The 18,551-nt window shown below is 36.3% G+C and overlaps 1 protein-coding gene across 7 annotated transcripts in view; it reads left to right on the forward strand.

The window, feature by feature from the left end:
* The window catches only part of AP3S1 (adaptor related protein complex 3 subunit sigma 1), a 96,681-nt gene that overhangs the window by 60,163 nt on the left and 17,967 nt on the right, over positions 1 to 18,551 (forward strand). For 5 of the 7 annotated variants that reach the window (XM_072597106.1, XM_072597108.1, XM_072597104.1 and 2 more), the window contains one exon: positions 4,227 to 4,298. The exons of the other annotated variants lie outside the window; for them this stretch is intronic. In XM_072597106.1, coding sequence (XP_072453207.1) covers positions 4,227 to 4,298 — 72 coding nt within the window. The remainder of the gene's footprint in view (positions 1 to 4,226; positions 4,299 to 18,551) is intronic. 7 annotated transcript variants of the gene reach the window in all.

The raw sequence follows: 18,551 nt of genomic DNA on the forward strand, positions 1-18,551 counted from the left end.
AGATGACAAAGGATAGAAATAGCCAATGTTGGAGGGATTGTGAGAAAGATGACCAGACCAATGCACTGCTGTTAGAGCTGTAAATTTACACTGTCATTCTGGAAAGCTTTTTGGAATTATGCAAAGAAAGTGGCCAAAATGTATATATAATTAAACTCAGAGATTCCACTTTTTGTATGTTAGAGGCAGAAAAGGAAAATCTCCAACATCAGAATATTTTTGGATCAATAAGTAGGTAGAGAAAGCATTTATCAAACACTTACTAAGTACCAAGCAAAATTAAATTGTGGGGTTTACAAATAAATGCAAACAAGACAATCCTACCTTCAATTCTAGTGGGCAAGACAGTGCATAGACGGGAACTAGAAAGTAGAGTGAGAATAGGTACCCCCGTATGGGCAAAGCTTGTGGAGAGGGTGTTTGGGGAGGAAGTTGAGTCAGGATTTAAGTGATCTTAACTGGGGGTCTTCATGAAATAGTGTTTGGAGCTAGGTAATCACCAGTTAGGAGAGTGGCTTTCAGTGTAGAGGTGTCTCCACAGTGGGGGTGCCACTGGCAAGGAGGTGGAGGGAAGTCAGTTTGGGAGGGAGGTGACCATAGAATTATAGCAGCACTTTGTCTGATAGCAAAGAACTTGAAACAAAGTAGATATTCATCAGTTAAGGGAAGGGGTAAACCAGATGTGTTACATGAAGATAATGGAACGTTCTTGGACCTAGCTTCATCATCTGTCTTCTGAAGTAATATGTCCTCCAAACATGCATTATGCTAGGTAAGCTTCTAAAAGCCCCCAAGGCCTTGTCCAAGCGTGAAACAGAATTTAGAACTGGGCAGCACTGCAGACATCATCCAGGCCAGGAGCTCTTACTTTTATTTGTGCCATGGGCTCCTTTTTAAGAGAATTGAGTATATGGGCCTCTTCTCAGAAGAAGGTTTTTAAATAATTGAAAGAAATGCTAAATTTCAATGAGAGGCTTCCCCTGTCCAAGTTCATAGATGTTTCCATGTGCAGGGTGAAGCTCTGACCTATTCTCTTCATTTTGTATATGAGGACGCCATGGCCCCAAGGGGCTAAGTGACTGGCCAAGGTCACATGACTGGTTAATAAAACAACAAGGAAACAAGCATTTATGAAGCACCTACTGTGTGCCAGGCATCGCGTTGAGCTTTACAGAGATCATCTCATTTAATCATCGCAACAATTTTGGGAATTAGGGGCTGGTATCATATCCCCTTGTTAGAGCTGAGGAAACTGAGGCAGACGGGGTTAGCTGACCTACCTAGGATCACACAGTTCATAAGTGTCCGAGACTGGCTTTGGACTCAGCTATCCTGACTCCAGGCTTGGTGCTCTACCCGCTGCACTAACTAATAATGCTTCACAAGATAGAACTCCTAGGCCAAGATTCTTTGTGTTTTTTATGCCTCCAGTCCTATAGAATCCATCCTCAAATAACTTTTAAATTAATATTTTTATTTTTTGTCCTATATGTAGTATATTGGGTTTTGAAAATCGATTTTTAGAGTTTTTGAATATTTACTGTACAAATGGTACATTCTCAGTGAGTCTGGTGGGATTTGCTACTCATTGCTCACCATTATTTTTCTCGTTCTTTTCCTTGTCATTGCTCCCTCCTTCTTTTGTTCAACAGAAGGAAATTTAGAAAAAAACTCCACTTTGCACTTAGAAAATTTTCCTGTTTTGGCAGCTCATGTTTCCTGGGGAAAGATTTTAAAAAAAAACAAAACCTCAGTTCTCTGTCTTGTGTTAGGCACTCGTTTTCAGGTAAGGGCATAGGCAATGGTGAAAAGCTGTGATTGGAACTTGAGTTAAGAAGAGGGGTATAGCAGATATCTACTAGGCATTGCATTGAATCTGGGACTTACACTTTAGGGTTTCTCATGAAAGAAGGAAAGGGCAGACCCAGATAACTGAGGAGAATACAGTGAGTAGTCAAGCAGAACCCAACGTTGCGAAAGGTCAACAAAAGGCAAGAGAGGAACATGGAAATTAATTCGACTCATGCTAGCAAGTAGGTTCTGAGTTTTGACCATAGGAATCCACTACATCATGGAGTGCTTAATAATTTTATGAGTTTAGTTGGATTGTTTGTAAATTCCTGTGAACTTTTGTTCATACAGGTTGGTACTTCATGGATCTGAATGAACATCCTGTCCTTTTCTTCCTCTAGCCCCTTAATTTTTGCTTCTGTCATCATTTCTTATGCTAAGTCCTGGGATTCTTTTTTTGGAGGAAAATTCTGCAGGATTTGTTCATTTTGTGTGTGGCCTATTACCATGACTTGGTTGAACTATTTTGTAGTGAAGCAGTACACCTGGGAAATCAGCAACAGCATATACCAGTGACTAGCACTTTCTTTTGTATCTCCTAAACTCACTGGTGCTGGTGGAAGACTTGGAATGTTTCTTGTTTCCCATTGTCACTTAGACTCTCCCTCTGCCATTATCACTTGGCAGTCTAGACTTAGCATCCAGCCCAGATCCTGGTGGCTCTTATCTGCCAAACTCCAGGGCACTCTTCTTTTGTTCTCAGTGAGTTCTGTCCCTGGTCCACAGTCTCCCTCTGCCGATCAGCTCCTACCTTCAGACTAGAGGACTTTAATGTACATGTTGGTATTCCCTCAACTACCCTAATCTATCAGTTCTCTGATCCACTTTAGCTCCACCCAGAAATGGTCACCCTTTTCATCTTTCCTACACCCATAAGCATTGCACTTCTATAATCAGGAACTCTGAAATTATTTTTCCTTATCATAATCTATCGTTCCATCACTTCTTGTGCCTTATTACTTTCCCTGCTCTTTGCCTTTGTGCTGGTTGGCCCTGATACCTAAAATACTTTCCCTTCTTCTCTCTCTTGAACTCCTTGATTTTCTTCAAGACTTAGCTGGAATGTCACTTTCATCAGTCCTTTCCTGGTCCCCCAGCTATTAGTGCCTTCTTCTCTAAAGTTACCTTGAATCAAAAATCACAACTCCATAAAATATGGTTATTAACTTGATATATTACAAGAGAAATGAATATGCATGTGGAACCCCTTATGCTAAGTGTGAAGTAGTTCACAATACAGCCTGAAACATGAATATTTATGAATTACAAAAAGGAGCAATCTCTTGGGAGGAGTGTGGCATGGGAGGAGGATGGGAGTTGTAGGGAAGGGGGAAAATAGAGAAGGAGAGGGGAAGAGGAGTAAGTAGGATGGCAAAAGCAGCATTCTTTTTCCTTGGGAATTGCTATGATGGTCTACTTATCTACAACGGTCTCAGCTGTGCAAACAGTTTATTGGTCTGATGCTGTCTGACTGGTGCCTGTATTGTAACTGGTTTGACTCTTAAGGACACACTGAGACTCCAGCTAAAGGTGCAAAGACCAAAATATGTCAGCTCACAGTGGAATTTCATCCTTGATTCGGTCAAGGCCTCCTGAATGCCCTGAGGCCAGTGTTTCTGGAAAATATGGAAACTCAAGACAGGTTAAGTTGGCGTCAGGGCAACAGTATGTATCTTGCATGTACCGATAGATGTATGTGTTGTCTCACCCATTGGAAGGGTAAGCTCCTTGTGGGCAGAGCCTGTTTTGGCAGTACATGGCACAGAGCAGGTGCTTAATAAATGCTTTTTGCTTGATTAATAATAGAATCAAATAATCTAATGGAAAATGGTTGTGTTCCAATCTGGTTTTTATATTTCCTATTGTATATTTATAGGCAAAGGCTCACAAATATGTTTTTATAACAGGGAAAGTCAGAGTTTTGTAGGTTCTAGTAGATTCAGATTATCCTCTAATAGGGGATTTTAATATATTAGCACTTAACTGCATGTTGTTTGAAGATTTTTCAGTTTATACATTTACGTTCAGTTATATAAATAATGAAAACTTGATATAAATCATAAAGGGGTGGGACATAAATATACTTCACTTCAGCTAATGCTGAAGAGGTTTCCCTTTGATATTTGGATTTATGGAAAGTAAAGTTTGGTAGTGCCATTTTCTTTAGTATTTTTGTCACGGAGCTGCTAAACTGTAAAAGCTGTTTGATATCTATATATACATATGTGTGTGTGTGTGTGTGTGTGTGTGTGTCCAACTCTTTCAGACCTTAAATATTTTTGTCTTTTATATTTTATATCAGATTTAGTGCATTAATAGAATGAATGGATTGACTGGTGTTCTTAAACTTGTAACCATTTTGTCTTTCTTTGTAGGTATTTGTGGAAACACTAGACAAGTGTTTTGAAAATGTCTGTGAACTGGATTTAATTTTCCATGTAGACAAGGTACTGTTTAAACTTCTATCGTATCAGTTGAACCAAGCTCTCTCTTTTCCAGTAAGCATTTGATCCTAACTTTGTCAGCATAAAGATGGGCCTCATAAATAATCCCATCCTGGTGATCAACAGAAATCATGTGATCCATCAACCAATTATACTGAATGATTTGTGCGAAGGATAAAAAGGAGTATCCATTAATGAACTTGCTGAATCAGAGATTTTCACTGTTAGTGAAAAATATTCTGCTGAAGAAAGCTTCCCCAGAAATGAAATATTTTGGGTGAGAAATTTATAAGGCCGAAAGTGGTCATTTCTTGTATCATATTATAATAGCTCACATTTACAAAGCACTTCAATATAGCCATAACTCTACTACAGCATTGCAGTAACTGTATAAATCATTGTTAGTTTGCTTAGATCAGCAGGGATTTATTCTTGTAAACCCTGTCTAACATTACTGAAACAGAAAAAGTCAATAGCCCTTTCATTTGAACGTTGTTACTGCCATGGGAAGAAGTTAAATAATGTCCTCAATTAAAAGTAAATGTAATTGTTAAATGCCTTAATGTGAGAGGCAGAATGATGTTGTATATACACATCAGGCATTCCTTACACTGATGAAAGTTGAAGTCTGGACCAAAAAAAAGGGTGTGTGTGTGTGGGTGTGTGTGTGGGGGGGGTGTGTGGTGTGTGTGTGTAGTTACCTTGAAAGATCTTGCTTAAGACACATGTAAGAGGTTATTATGTATAAATTATTTATAGTACATTTTTTAAAATTATTCCTCAGTCATCTGAATATATAGCTAATAAATAAAATATTTTTAAATGAGGAAATACAAATTCGTTATTGTATTTGTTTGTGACTATCATTTAAGGATAAACTTTTTCAGATAATCTAGATTAATTTCTGATTTTTAAAAGATGATTTATTATTTAAAAAACTTCACAGTGGACAAAAGACTGAAACTTGATGTTCCTTAGAAGTCTATTCTTTCCCCTCTATTTCAACAGATTTTATACTTTCTTGCACATAAATTAATTCAATATTTTTAGGAACCAGTCTTCAGGATGAATTTATGCTTGTGCTTTCTTTTGGTTCATCATGCACCTTTTCTAAGTTCTATTTTAAAAATTCTTTCTTGAAGGTCACTAGTTCTTACATGACTCTAAACACTTTTACAGAAAACTGGAAGTGAGATGTTATCATTGCCGTAAGAGACAGTTCTTTTAAAAATATTCTATAAGAGTGAAGTCCTTATATTTGTTCCTAGGTAGTAAAAGATTAATAAGGAAACTAACCTCTAGCTTTTATATTTGGTGACACAGATAGTTACTGAGATGATTCTTAGAGGGTTTGAACTTGCCTCAACTTTTTCATGCTTTTAAAAAATTATATATTTTAAGACTCAAAAAATATGTGGATGCACACATACATGTTTAAATGCATATGCAAATATTATACAGAGATAGAAAGACAGGGACGTAGGGAGCAGACCTGTGATTTCATTAGTCTGAGAAACTCTCCGAGGAGGAAACTTATTCTATCAGTGCAAGCTGTGATCTCTGCAGTTTAGTCTTAGAAAGGCGCCTAAAAGCACTAAGTTAAATCAGTAAACAGTAGTCAATACATATTTATTAAGTGTCTACTATGTGCCAGGCACATACATGCATACATACATACATACATATGTGAGACAACATGTAGTCTGTGCATCTACATGTTTATATATTGATAGCTGAATGTATTATCTATAAAAAATTATGTATAGATAGATATACATAAGAATGTGAAGATTCCAAGTGGTGTACATGTAGCATATGTATGTGTGTATGTGTAGGTATATACATGTATATTGCATATACCGTAGTGGTATGCCAGTTAACTTGGACAGAGTGAAATAGTTAAATATTGACATGCAGGAAACCTTATAAATTTTCACATCTTTGAAAAATGTTTCATCCTTTTCCTTCATTCACTTGGTTTGCATGATTTGGCATTGAATTCATAAGATTTTGGCACATGTATTTTTAATTAAAAATATTTTTTTCAATTGGCAAAAATTTGTCTTCTCTCCCTCCCACCTTTTTCTTGCCCAACTGAGAAAGAACAGAAAACAAAATTGCTGTTATAAACATGTGTAGTCAGACAAGGCATTTTCACTTTGGCCAGGAAAAAAATATCACATCTTGTACTCTTAGCCTTTCACTGTTGTATCAGGAGGTGAATATCATGTTTCATCATTAGTTCTCTGAACTCCAGGTTGTCATTATACTAATCAAAGTTCAAATTTTGAAGTTGTGTAATATCACAATATTATTGTCTTTTCTGATCACTTCATTCTGCATCTGTTCGTAGAAGTCTCCCCCACCTTCTCCAAAGCTATTTCCTTCATAATTTCTTACAACTCAATAGAATTCCATGGTATTTTATGCACCACAATTTATTTAGTCATTCCCCAATTGATAGGCACCCACTCGGTATCCAATTCTTTGCCACTTTAAAAAGTTATAAATATTTTTGACATCTTTAGAAGGAGTTTCTAATCTCTTACCCTTCCTCTAATTTTTCCTTTTTTCCTTCTTTTCTTCCCTTCCTATTTCCCTGTTGAGTGAAATGAATTTCTGTACCAAACTCCATGTGTGGGTGTGGGCGTATTCATTCCCTTTTTGACCAGTTAAGATAAAAGTGAGATTCTACTGAAGCTGCTTCCCAAAACGCTTCTCTTCTACTTATGCACCTTGATTTTGTTGAGATAATTTCCCTCAAACTTCTCCTCCTTTTCCATTCTTCTTTTAAGAACCATTCGTAGCCTTTAGTCTAATTAGATTAACTCTATGGCAACTACTCATAAAGATTTCAGAAATTCCATGTCTCTCCATATTAGGTTAAAGGTAGTTTATCTCTATTTAGTCCTTAATAATTCATGCTTACTTTTTTATGCTTCTTTTGACTCCTGTGTTTGCATTTCAAAATTTCTATATAGCTCCTGCATTAGGAATGCTTGGAAGTCTGCTGTTCATCAAAGATCCAATTTTTTTGCCTGTCGGATTATACTCAGTTTTGCTGAATGAGTTATTCTTGACTAAGCCTGTATCTTTTGCCTTTTAGAATATTGTATTCCGAGTTCTCCGTCCCTTTATTGTAATGGCTGTTAAATCATGTGTGATCCTTACTGTGTTGTGATTCTTAAATTCTTTCTGGCTGCTTGTAGTACTTTTTTTTTTTTTTTGACCTGAAAACTCTGGATTTTGCTCTGATTTCCTGGGAGTTTTTATTTGAGGGTTTCTTTCAGGAAGTGACTGGAAGCTCTTTTTTATTTCTACTTTACTCTCTGGTTCTAAGAGATTTGGGCAGTTTTATTTTTTATGAATTCTTTTTGTGGTCATGGTTTTCAGGTAGTCCAGTGATTCTTAAATTTTCTCTCTTTGAACTGTTTTTGAGGTTATTTGTTTTTGCTATGAAATACCTTATATTTTCTTCTGGTTTTTTTTTCTTTTTTTGGTCTTTTGACTTTATTTTAATATTTCTTTTTCATGAAGTCAGTAGCTCCTGTTTGATCCATTCTGATTTTCAAGGATTTTGTTACTTACATAAAGTTTTGGACCTCTTGTGCCAAAGCTATGAATTCCCTTTCTAATTCTTTCTGCCATCTCTCTCATTTGTTTTTCATTTTTTTCCTCTAGTGGTCTCGTTTCACTTATAAAAACTTTTTATAAACTTTATTTTAACTCTTGCCTCTCTTCATAAATTCTACTTGAATTTGTACTGAAGTTGAGTTTTTCTTGGTGGCTTTGCTTTTAAATGTTTTGGAGATATCCACTTTTTTGTGGTTTGTGTCTTGAATGTCCTTGTCGTCATAATAACTCTTTATTTTGGAATTTTTTTTTTTAATTTACTCATTCTTCCAAATTACTTCCTGACTTTAAACTTTGTTAGGGGACAGGCTCTAGGTACTTCTGGAGGACGATGTAGGCTGGTCCTGCTACTTTCTTGAGATAGTCAGCGTTGTGTTATTCAAGATCTTAGGGATAGACCTGTAAGCTTTTGGTGTTCCCAAAATAGTCTGATCTGGGGCAAAGTCAGGTTGTTGTCCCTCTGGTCTGAGCCTTGTAAATTCCCGACCTGGGTTTGGGTCTGAGCAGAAGGACTGTGGACTTGTCCCCATTGTGATTTCCATATTCTATTACTGCCGGACTCAGCCACTGTTAGCCATTCAGACAGTTATATTGGTTCAGTGACAAGAGCTGTAGTCTCTCCTTTAGTTTGGGATTTCTGTATTGGGTATTCCTCTGCAAGCTTCAGACTGAGTTGGAGGCTAGAATGGAGACCTCGTTCTGTGCCTGGGATCAGAGCCACACAGCTGCTGCTTGCTTACAGCCTAGGGCCTGTGACTTTGCCTTACCTGGAGTGCCCCCACCCAGGCCCAGGTCTCTATTTCAGTCTGCTGTAGCTTTGTGGCCTGGTACTAACCAGTGTGTGACAACTGCCAGCTGACATCTGTCTGTTTCTGGGTGCTGAATGAGGTTATAGTGCCCTGGTATAGGAATGTTGTCTTGCCTCTAGGAAGTAAAAAAAAAAAAAAAATCCCCATTTTTGATTAGATGTTTTACAAACTAATGAATATAAATAGATCTCATAGTGATTTTTTTTATACCCTCGAATGAAAAAGGGAATTTTGTCAGTAAAAAATCATATTTATCCCAATCTGTAATACTCTTGTCTATGTATTATTTTATCCATGACGGATGTTTTTTCTACATAGAAGTGGTTGACAAAGGTTTTCAGTTTGTTTTTAAACTGGTCTTCCTGCAGTTCTTCCAACTTAAGGAAACCTACATCTTAGAGGGAATTGTTGACAAGCCCTCCAGCTCTGTCAGGTTTCCCCGAGGGTCTTTGTTTGCCTTCTAAGGCTCACTTAGGCTGTTTTGCAGCAATTATTTTCTGGTTCTTGGCTCTGCCCTTTGTTTCGGTTCACACTGAGAGCAATGAAACATGTATGTGGCCTGGAAACCAGATAACTTTGTTTCAACTGCTTAATCTGAGTCAGCCCCTTGTCAGCAGAAGCAGACAAATGATGACTGCTGTCACAAAATAAAACTAGGTCAAAATTATTGCATATTGTTGTGATCCTGAGATTCTGTGAAAGTGTACATTTACTTCTAGAATTCACTGTCCCTATCCTCCCTCCCTGCTTCTTGCCTCAAGTTGCTTAAAGGTTTCTAGAACTGTTTTTATTTCTGCTGTTGTGTTGGGATGGCTGTAGCTAAAATCAAAACAGCAGTTTTAAAAATGTTGTTTTGTTTTTAAACAACCAGGCTTTTTCTGGTTTTCTCATCTTGAGTTTTCAGAGCTCTTAGCCTAGATGATAGAAATTAATTCTGAAAGTTTAAATCAAAGCAGAGAGTGAAATTATGTTTTTATGATCTTATAATAGAGTGATCTTTTGCTGACTCGGAATCATGTAACAGTCAATGGAGTCAAAGTCAGCTTAGTTGTTGACCTCCACAAGGATAACAAGTGTTGTAAACCACCATGGCTAACCAGAGTTAAAATAGATGGATTCATATTTTTTGCAACTTTGTTGCTTACTTTAAATTTTCTGACCTTAACAGTCTTTATATCAAAATTCAAATAAAATGGCAGAAAAAAACCTATCAGAATCAGTTATGTGTGTCAAGGAGAGATAAATGTGTTAAAAAACATTTTCCAGTGAAACAGAATATAGTATACTTTGGAGAAAAATACATTATTCAGTAATAATACAAAATGCCAAAGGGCATGTATGTACACATGTGTGTTTCTGAGTCAAAAAAAAAAAGATATAAAGGGAATCATGAGTCCTGCATGGTAATACCTCAGTTCTGCAGAATTTGTGGCAATTTTAGAAATTAGAAATGAGAAACTTTTGAGTTGCTTTGGGGGGCTTTATGAACTCTGGAATAGAATGTAAATTGATATAGAATACAGCCCAATCCCATACCCATTGTGTAAATTTCCTATATCATGTCTCCAGTAAGTAGTCTGTGGCTTCTCTGAACACTCTTGCTAGCAGGGAATGTACTACTGCATGAGGTAACCCATTACAATTTTGGATGATTCTATTTAGATTTTCCTCATTTTGAGCAAAAATTAAACACCCTGTAATTTTCTATAATTGGTACTAGTTCTTTGCTTTGTAATCACATAGGATAAGTAGTTATCTCTTGCACATAAGTGAATGAGTCATGTCAAGTTTGGTTGGGTTTTGTTTGTTTTTATTAAGTACTGACTCTGTGCCAGGCATTCTAAGCACTAGGAATATATTTTTAAAAATAAAGCAAAAAAACCAGCCCGTCTTCTCAAGGAGCTCAAATTCTAATGGGGTTTCCAAAATCACATGCAGACAACTGTGTATAGATAAGATATATAAAAGGTAAATTGAAGAAGATTTCAAGGGAAAGGCACTAAAATTAAAACAAGTTAAAGCTTTTTGTAGAAGGTAGGACTTTAGTTTAAACTTGAGGGAAACCAGGGAAGCCAGACTTAACATAACAGCCTTTCATATATTTGAAGATAACTGTGATGTCCCTTTTAAGTGTTAGCTTCCCTACAATATACCTATTAAATACAATCTATTCTTTTTTAACTTAGTATTTTATTTTTCCTCAGTTATATGTAAAAACAATTTTTAACATTGCTTTTTTAAGACTTTGAGTTCCAGATTCTCTCACTTCCTCCATCCCCACCCCACCACATTGAGAAGGCAAGCAATTTGATATAGGTTATACATGTAATACAGTCTGTTCTTTAATATAATCTGTTCTTTAACCATTTTTCATATGCTGTAACACTGAATCCTTTCACCATTCCAGTTATACTGTTTTGGATACAGTCCAGCCTGTCAACATCCCTTTTAAAATGTGTTGTCCAGAAATGAACACAGTGTACCAGGAGACTGTTGACCATCGTGGAGTATAGTGGAGCATTCTGCATTCTCATTCTTCATGCTTTCAATGTAAATCTGCAGATGTAGCCTTGTATTTCACTAGTTGTTTTGGTCAACCATGTCAACTACCAACACATTTTTAATTTGTACTCAGCTTAATCTCATAACTACTTTTTCACATGAACTAACTACCTTTCCTTCATCCTGTTATTGTCAGTTTTTTTTCTTTAAATTTATGTCTAGGTATTTACATTTTCCTCTACTCAGTTTCATCATCCTGCTGAGATTTTGTTTTTCAATCCAGATCCTGTTATTATAACAGTGTATGTAGTTAAATATAATATTCTTCCTGGGTTTTGTTCTATGCAAATTTAAAGATGCTATTAGCATATTCATCTAAGTCACTGATAAAAATGAACAGAACCGTAACCAGAAGCAGAGCTCTGAGATCTACCTTCAACCTTTTCCCTCCAATCATTTGATATTCTCTAGGTATAATTCTTGGATCTGTTCTGAATTCAAATGGACTGGACCATCTTTCAGACCATGTTTCTCCATCTTGTGCACAAGAATATCAAAGAAGACATGATCAGATATCTTGCCAAAATTCATACTTCTCACAACTATAATAATTCTGCACAACCTTCTAGGAGATGAAGTTAGCCTGGCATAACTTATTTTGGGGTGCCCATGTTATTTCCTTGTCACTGCACTTCCTGCTTAATCACCACTTTCAGAATCTTGAATTGAATTGAGATTTACTTAGTATCAAGAACGCCAGTTTGCAGTCTACAAAATCTTCTCCTATTTGAGAACTGGAGTGGTTTTTTACCTCTAGTCTTTTACACCTTTTTCCTTCTCTCATTTCTGAAAGATTGTTGATAGTGAGATAGTGATTATATTTACAAATTCTATCTACAACCTATGGTGCAATTTGTACAGATTTATGTTGACTCTACAGCCCTCCTTTCTTTTACCCTTGTTTGTTCTATCATTTCTAGAGCTTTCTATTTCTCACATTCAAACGACATTGCTTTCTTCTGTGCTTTCTCTTTGAGGTTACCTTTCATCTCTTCTGGATGTCATCTCCCACATTATAACGTGAAGTTGTTGAAGCCAGGCAACTATACATTTGCCTTGCTTTGTGCCCGATACATAGTAAGCATATAATAAATGCTTGACTGACTAACTGAATTCCATTTTCTGTACATGTCCTTTCTGAATCTGAGCCCATCACAAAGCTTTATTTGAAACCATATAGACTGATCTCTTTGAATGCCCTTATTCTTTTCTTCTCTCATTGGAATAATTCACTATGATAACTTAGAATTTTGGGAGAGAAAAAGGAAAGAGAAATGGGGAGGGGGGGAGTGGTACCAGTTTTCACAATTTCCTTCCTCTCTAGTCATAACTGTTTTTCCTCTGAACTTGTAGAAATCTCTCCTGCAGGCTAGGACACGTTTCTGACTATATTCAATATCTTCCTTAAACATCAGGAATTCTTGCAAGTCATGGTCATTTTCCCCCAGTGCTTCCTGTTACTTTTGCCTCCCCAAGTAATTTTTGTTGGTCATAGTAGCAATTATTCCCTTTCCCCACCCCCTTGCTTTCTCTAACTGATGAGAAATGAAATTCCCAGCAAGACATATTAATAATTTCCCTGCTTTTAATGGAATGAAGCTTCCAGTAAATGTATAGGTAATTTAAATGTCCCATCTCTATCATAGCTTTCCTTTGTCAGTTTCATGATCTATATGAAGAATTCTTTGATTTTCTCTGTCTGGACAGGCAGTCTATTGTATGGTCTCACAGTGAATATTACTGTTTTGTTCCAGTGCCTTTCACTTCTTAAAAGTAAAATGTCTTAGCCTATTTCTGCATGCTATGTTGTTTATTGGAATACACATTCATTTTCCATTTTTTTTTTTTAGCTTAAGCTTTAAGCCTTTTCTAATTACATTTTAAACTGTCAAGATTTTTAGCCAAGGTTCAGAATTAGTTATGAATCAGATGTTTGTAAGTCTAACTGTGTTGTTTGAGAGAATCTGACAAGCAGAGGATGTTTACTGTAGTCCTTTAAAGTACAGGTAGTAAAATATTATGCCAGCAGTGATTAACAGAAAGCTTAAAAATGTGATTGATTAGGGGTAGGGCTGGGATGAAAGGTAAAAGTAAGGATGGATCATTAATTTCAGTTTAATACCTTTTATTTTTTGCCTGTCAGAGAGAGGAATTCATTTTTACTTGGTCCATCATCAAGTGGCTGTGAATCACGAATGTTTTGCCCAAGTTTCCTCACGAAAATTATGTGGCATGGCATTCTTTTGGCATCGGTGGTAGTGGTGGTGGTGGTGAGTGGACTATAGAAAATCATTTTAAGGAGTGGCAGAAATAACTGGTAGTTAATGCCATTATACTGTATGTCAAATGGAACATTTAACAGTGAAATGATTTGGTATTACAAATGTTAGTAGCCCTTGCTGCTAACTTAGCATCAAGTTCTTGAGACTTGCTTGTCTTGGAAATAGGCAATTGTTAACATTTCATTTTAGTTTTGTTTTTCATATCACAGACATATCCCAATATACCCTTTCCCTCCCTTGTGAAAAAGAATGCCATGAGTATGTGTCATGGTAAATATAACATTCTTTGCTCATAGTCCCCCAACTCCCTCCTGAGAGAAGGAAGTTATTTTATCATTTGAGAAGATATTCTAGGCAGGAGAAAATTTGGAACTGACCGCTTTTTCAAGGTAGCTATGAAAATACATATTATTGTCAAGACCAAGTATTGAAAAGAGACTTTAGTCTTTGTTTTGCATCTATAACAAACAATGGAAATATAATTCAGTTAGTAAATAATTTCCAGAGGAGAAGGCAAGGCCCAACGGAGTCGAGGGCAGATTGTTTATTGTTAAGACTACAGAGAAGGCAAAACACTGAAAATGTGGTCACGTGACATTGATGGAGCTCCTGAGATGCTGACCAAGCTCTTCAGTGCTATGTCAGATAGAAAACGTGTGAATTTGATCAGTGTTGCTGCTTCCATCATAGAGAATGAATATAGAATTCAAAAGGATTTCTGAAAAATAACATGAAAAAAGTTAGTTTTAAAAACTAGGATATTCCTTAGTTGTTGGTGCTGTTTTACTCTAAATATCTACATGAATGTTGTGTTCCTTCACAGAGTGTAAGCTGCTTGAGGTTAGGGACTGTGTTAATTTTTTGTTTTTGTGTCCTGTAGAGCTTAGCCACATGCATAATGCATAGTGCTTTAAAAATAGCCAATTTTTGTTGAGGATATCATTATATTACCATCCTGTGAGTTATGTATGATTCCTTACTGTCTTCCTTCCTTATGGAGATACACCTTAGAGATATTGTGGGTTCTGTTCCAGATCATGGTAATAAACAAATCACATGAATTTTTTGGTGTCCAAGTAAATATAAAAATTATATTTATGTTATACAGTAGTCTATTAAGTGTGCAATAGTATTATATCTTAAAAATGTACATACCTTAGTTAAAAGATACTTTTGCTAAAAATGCTCACCATCATCCGACCCTTCAGTGAGTCATAATCTTTTGGCTGGTGGAGGGTCTTGCCTCTATGTTTATGGCTGCTGACGGGTTAGGGTGGTGGTTGCTAAAGGTTGGAGTTCCTGTGGCAGTTTCTTAAAATAAGACAACAATCGAGTTTGCCACATTGGTTGACTCTTCTTTCATGAAAGATTTATCTGTAGCATGGGATGCTGTTTGATAGTATTTTTCCACAGTAGAGCTTCTTTCAAAGTTAGAATCAGTCTTCTCAAACCCTGCTGCTGTCATGTCAACCAAGTTTATGTAATATTCCTCAATATTTTGGTATCTCAGGGAATAGGGAGGCCTGAGGAGGGGGAGACAGATGGGAGAATGACTGGTTGGTAGAGCAGTCAGTGCTGCCTCCCTTTCCCTTTTTTTGTTCCTTTCTATTCACAAGACAAGACCCCCGCACTAGTTCAGACTTTCATCAGCTTTTTCTTAGAATTTCAAGAGCCTCCTCGTTGGTTTCCTTGTTTTCCCTCCAAACCATCCTCTATACAGTTGCCAAAATAATCTTCTTTTTTGTTTGTTTTAATATATATAATTTATTTATTTTTCAGTTTTCAACATTCGCTTCCACAAGAATTTGAATTCCAAATTTTCTTCCCACTCCCCACCCCAGGACAACATGTACCCCATCCACCCCTTCCTTCAGTCAGTCCTCCCTTCTGTCATCCCACACACACCTTCTTCTATCCCTCTCCCTTCTATTTTCCTGTAGAGCGAAATACATTTCTATACCCCATTTCCTGTACATCTTATAAAACAATCTTCTTAAGACACAGGTCTGACCACATACTACTCCTTGCTTCGCAGTTTTTAGTGGCTCCCTCCTGCCTCTGAGATAAAATAAAAACTGCAACTTGGCATTTCCCAGTCTGGCTCTAGTCTCACCTTTCTAGCTTTATTTCACATTTCTTTCTTTTACACACTCTCCAGCCAGATTGTCTTAGCACCAGCTAAACCCTCTAAACCTGCTATTTCATATCTTCATGGCTTCCTCTGAGCCCAGAACACACTCTTTCATCTACCTCTTAGAATCCCCGGATTTCTCTCACCCTCAGCCCATGTGCTTCCTATGGGAAGCCTTTCCTGATTCGCTTGCTTATTAGTGTTCGCTTTCTCCTCAAATTATCTTCAGTTTATATCTTTTTACGTATTGTATTTGCTAATAGACCATAAGCTTGTTAAGGGCAAGGACTGTTTTTCATTTTTGTTTTTGTATTGCTAAGGCCTGGCATATTGCATTGCACATAGTAGGCCTATAAGAAATCCTAGTTTGAGTTAAACTTAATTGAATTATTGAAAGAATGGAATGAGTAGGGACAATTACAGTGTGGTACATTTAAGGATAAAAACTACAGAGACAACGAGGAATTATGGATTAGAGTAAGATTTTTAAAAGCCCAAGATTAAAAATTATTAGGAATATTGATCGTCTTTAACCGTCATTAAAAAAAATAGTATGCTAGTAAACTACATTAAAAGGAGCTTGACATCCAAAGCCAGGAGGTAATCCTCCCACTGTACTCAACCTTAGTTAGGCTTTCAGATGAGTAATTTATCTAGTTCACCTTCTGCATTTTAAAAGAACTGTGAAGAGACTGGGTAAGAAAAACAAAAATGATGAAAGCACTGGTAAGTAAATCCTTTAAAGAACTGAAATAATTATTTATTCTAAGAAAGTTGCTGGCAGATGACTTAGCAACTATCTTCTGGCATAGATAGTCAGTAAATAGTTACTAAATGCCAATTGTGTCCCAGACTCTGTGCTTAGCACTGGGCAAAGAAATACAAAAGGCAGTCCTTCATCTCAAGGAGCTCACTGTCTAATGGGGGAATCAACCTGCCAACAACTATGTACAACCAGTCTGTATGTGGGATAACTTGGAGATAATCAACCAAGGGTAGGCAACTACTTTTTAAAATTCTAATGAAGGTGGAATATAAGAAGATAGACTTAAATTGCAGTAAGAAAAGTTTAAGTTGTACCTAAATACATTATAATCCTTGTACCTTGGAACAAACTGTTGTAAAAGGTTATAGAAATAATAGTGTGTGTGTATGTATTCCATAAACATGCATGTTTAGCAACTTTAGCAGGAGTAATACTCCTAGAAAATTATGTAAATGTCAAAAATGCTAATGCTGATACATAGAACCTTTGGGAAATAAGGCATTAGGTTTCCCCAACCAACACAAATTGTAATCTTTTGCTGATAATGCACTTTTCTGTATACAATTCTTTGTAACAAAACATTAATTAATCCTGATAATATGTACCCTTCCTAACATAGTAAGTTAGGATACATTTCACAAAATTAGCTGGGCAATGAGTGTATGTTTATCCGGGGTTTACCATAAGTGGTAATGGCTCCACTCTAAAGACAAGAGGGTTGTACCTCTTTATCTTTTTCCTCCCAAAGGCTTATGCTGAAAGGACTCACTTAGCAAATAGTAACGATGCAAACAATAACAATCTCAAATGATGAGAGACAAATGAAGTTAAGTTTCACGTTAAACTCTAAAGCTTAGTCATACAAATGAATAGATCTTATTTTTTCTGTAATAATGAAGTGTTTACCATTAGTTTATACTAAACAATGAACAACCTGTATGTTAATTCCAAATATTTTTAGATAATACCTTTCATATTTTTATTTGTATTACTTACACCCATAAATTAAAAACATAATCCTTCAGCTAAAAAATAGATGGGGGATTGTAGACATTAGAAGTATAAAAATCCTTTCTGTAGACCTCTTCAGCTTAGTTAGGGGATTTACAAATAAGCAGTTGAATACACATTGAGAAGGAAGGCATGACAGTGGAATACAGCTGATTATCTAAAATACTTAAAATCATTTTTTTCAAATAATGGAGTTCTTTCACTTAATCCCTTGGAATATGTTTTTCTTGAGAAATGGACCTGTCAGATCTATAAAGGAAGAGTTTATGGCCAAACGAGATAGAGAAAATAACAGGAAACATAGTGGATCATTTTGATTACATGAAATTAAGTTTTTGCACGAATAAAACTAATGCAGCCAAAATCAGAAGGAAAACAGAAAACTGGGAATTAAATTTTACAGCAGGTTTCTCTGATAAAGGCCTCATTTTGCAAATATGTAGAGAACTGAGCCAAATTTATAAAAATACTAGCTATTCCACAATTGATAAATGGTCAAAAGATATGAATAGGCAGTTTTCAGAAGAAGAAATCAAAACTATCAATATTCACATAAAAATAACTAACTCACTACTGATTAGAGAAATGCAAAGTAAAACAATTCTGAAGTACTACCTCACACCTGTCAGACTGGTGAAGATGATAGAAAAGGAAAATGACAAATGCTCGATGTGGAAAAATTGGGATACCAAAACACTGTTGGTAGAATTGAGAACTAGTCCAACCATTTTGGAAAACAACTTGGAACTGCACCCAAAGGCTATAAAGTTACATAGCTTTTGACCCAACAGTATCATTATTAATTCTGTCTCCAAAAGAGGTTAAGAAAAAAAGCATTGCTAGACCAGAGGACATACTTTATCTTTACTAATAAGTTTTAGGTGGAAGTCAGCTGCAGACAGAAATCTATTTCCTCTGTATTTGCTTCCTCAACAGAATTACATATATATAGGTGGGTAAATTTCCACATATATGCATTTACCATGCATACATACATACATACGTGTGTGGGGGGGGGATAGAACACACACTATATTTGTAGCGTGTGTGTGTTCCATAAAC

This window comes from Notamacropus eugenii, chromosome 3, assembly GCF_028372415.1.
Source record: "Notamacropus eugenii isolate mMacEug1 chromosome 3, mMacEug1.pri_v2, whole genome shotgun sequence".
In the NCBI taxonomy this organism is placed as follows: Eukaryota; Metazoa; Chordata; class Mammalia; order Diprotodontia; family Macropodidae; genus Notamacropus; species Notamacropus eugenii.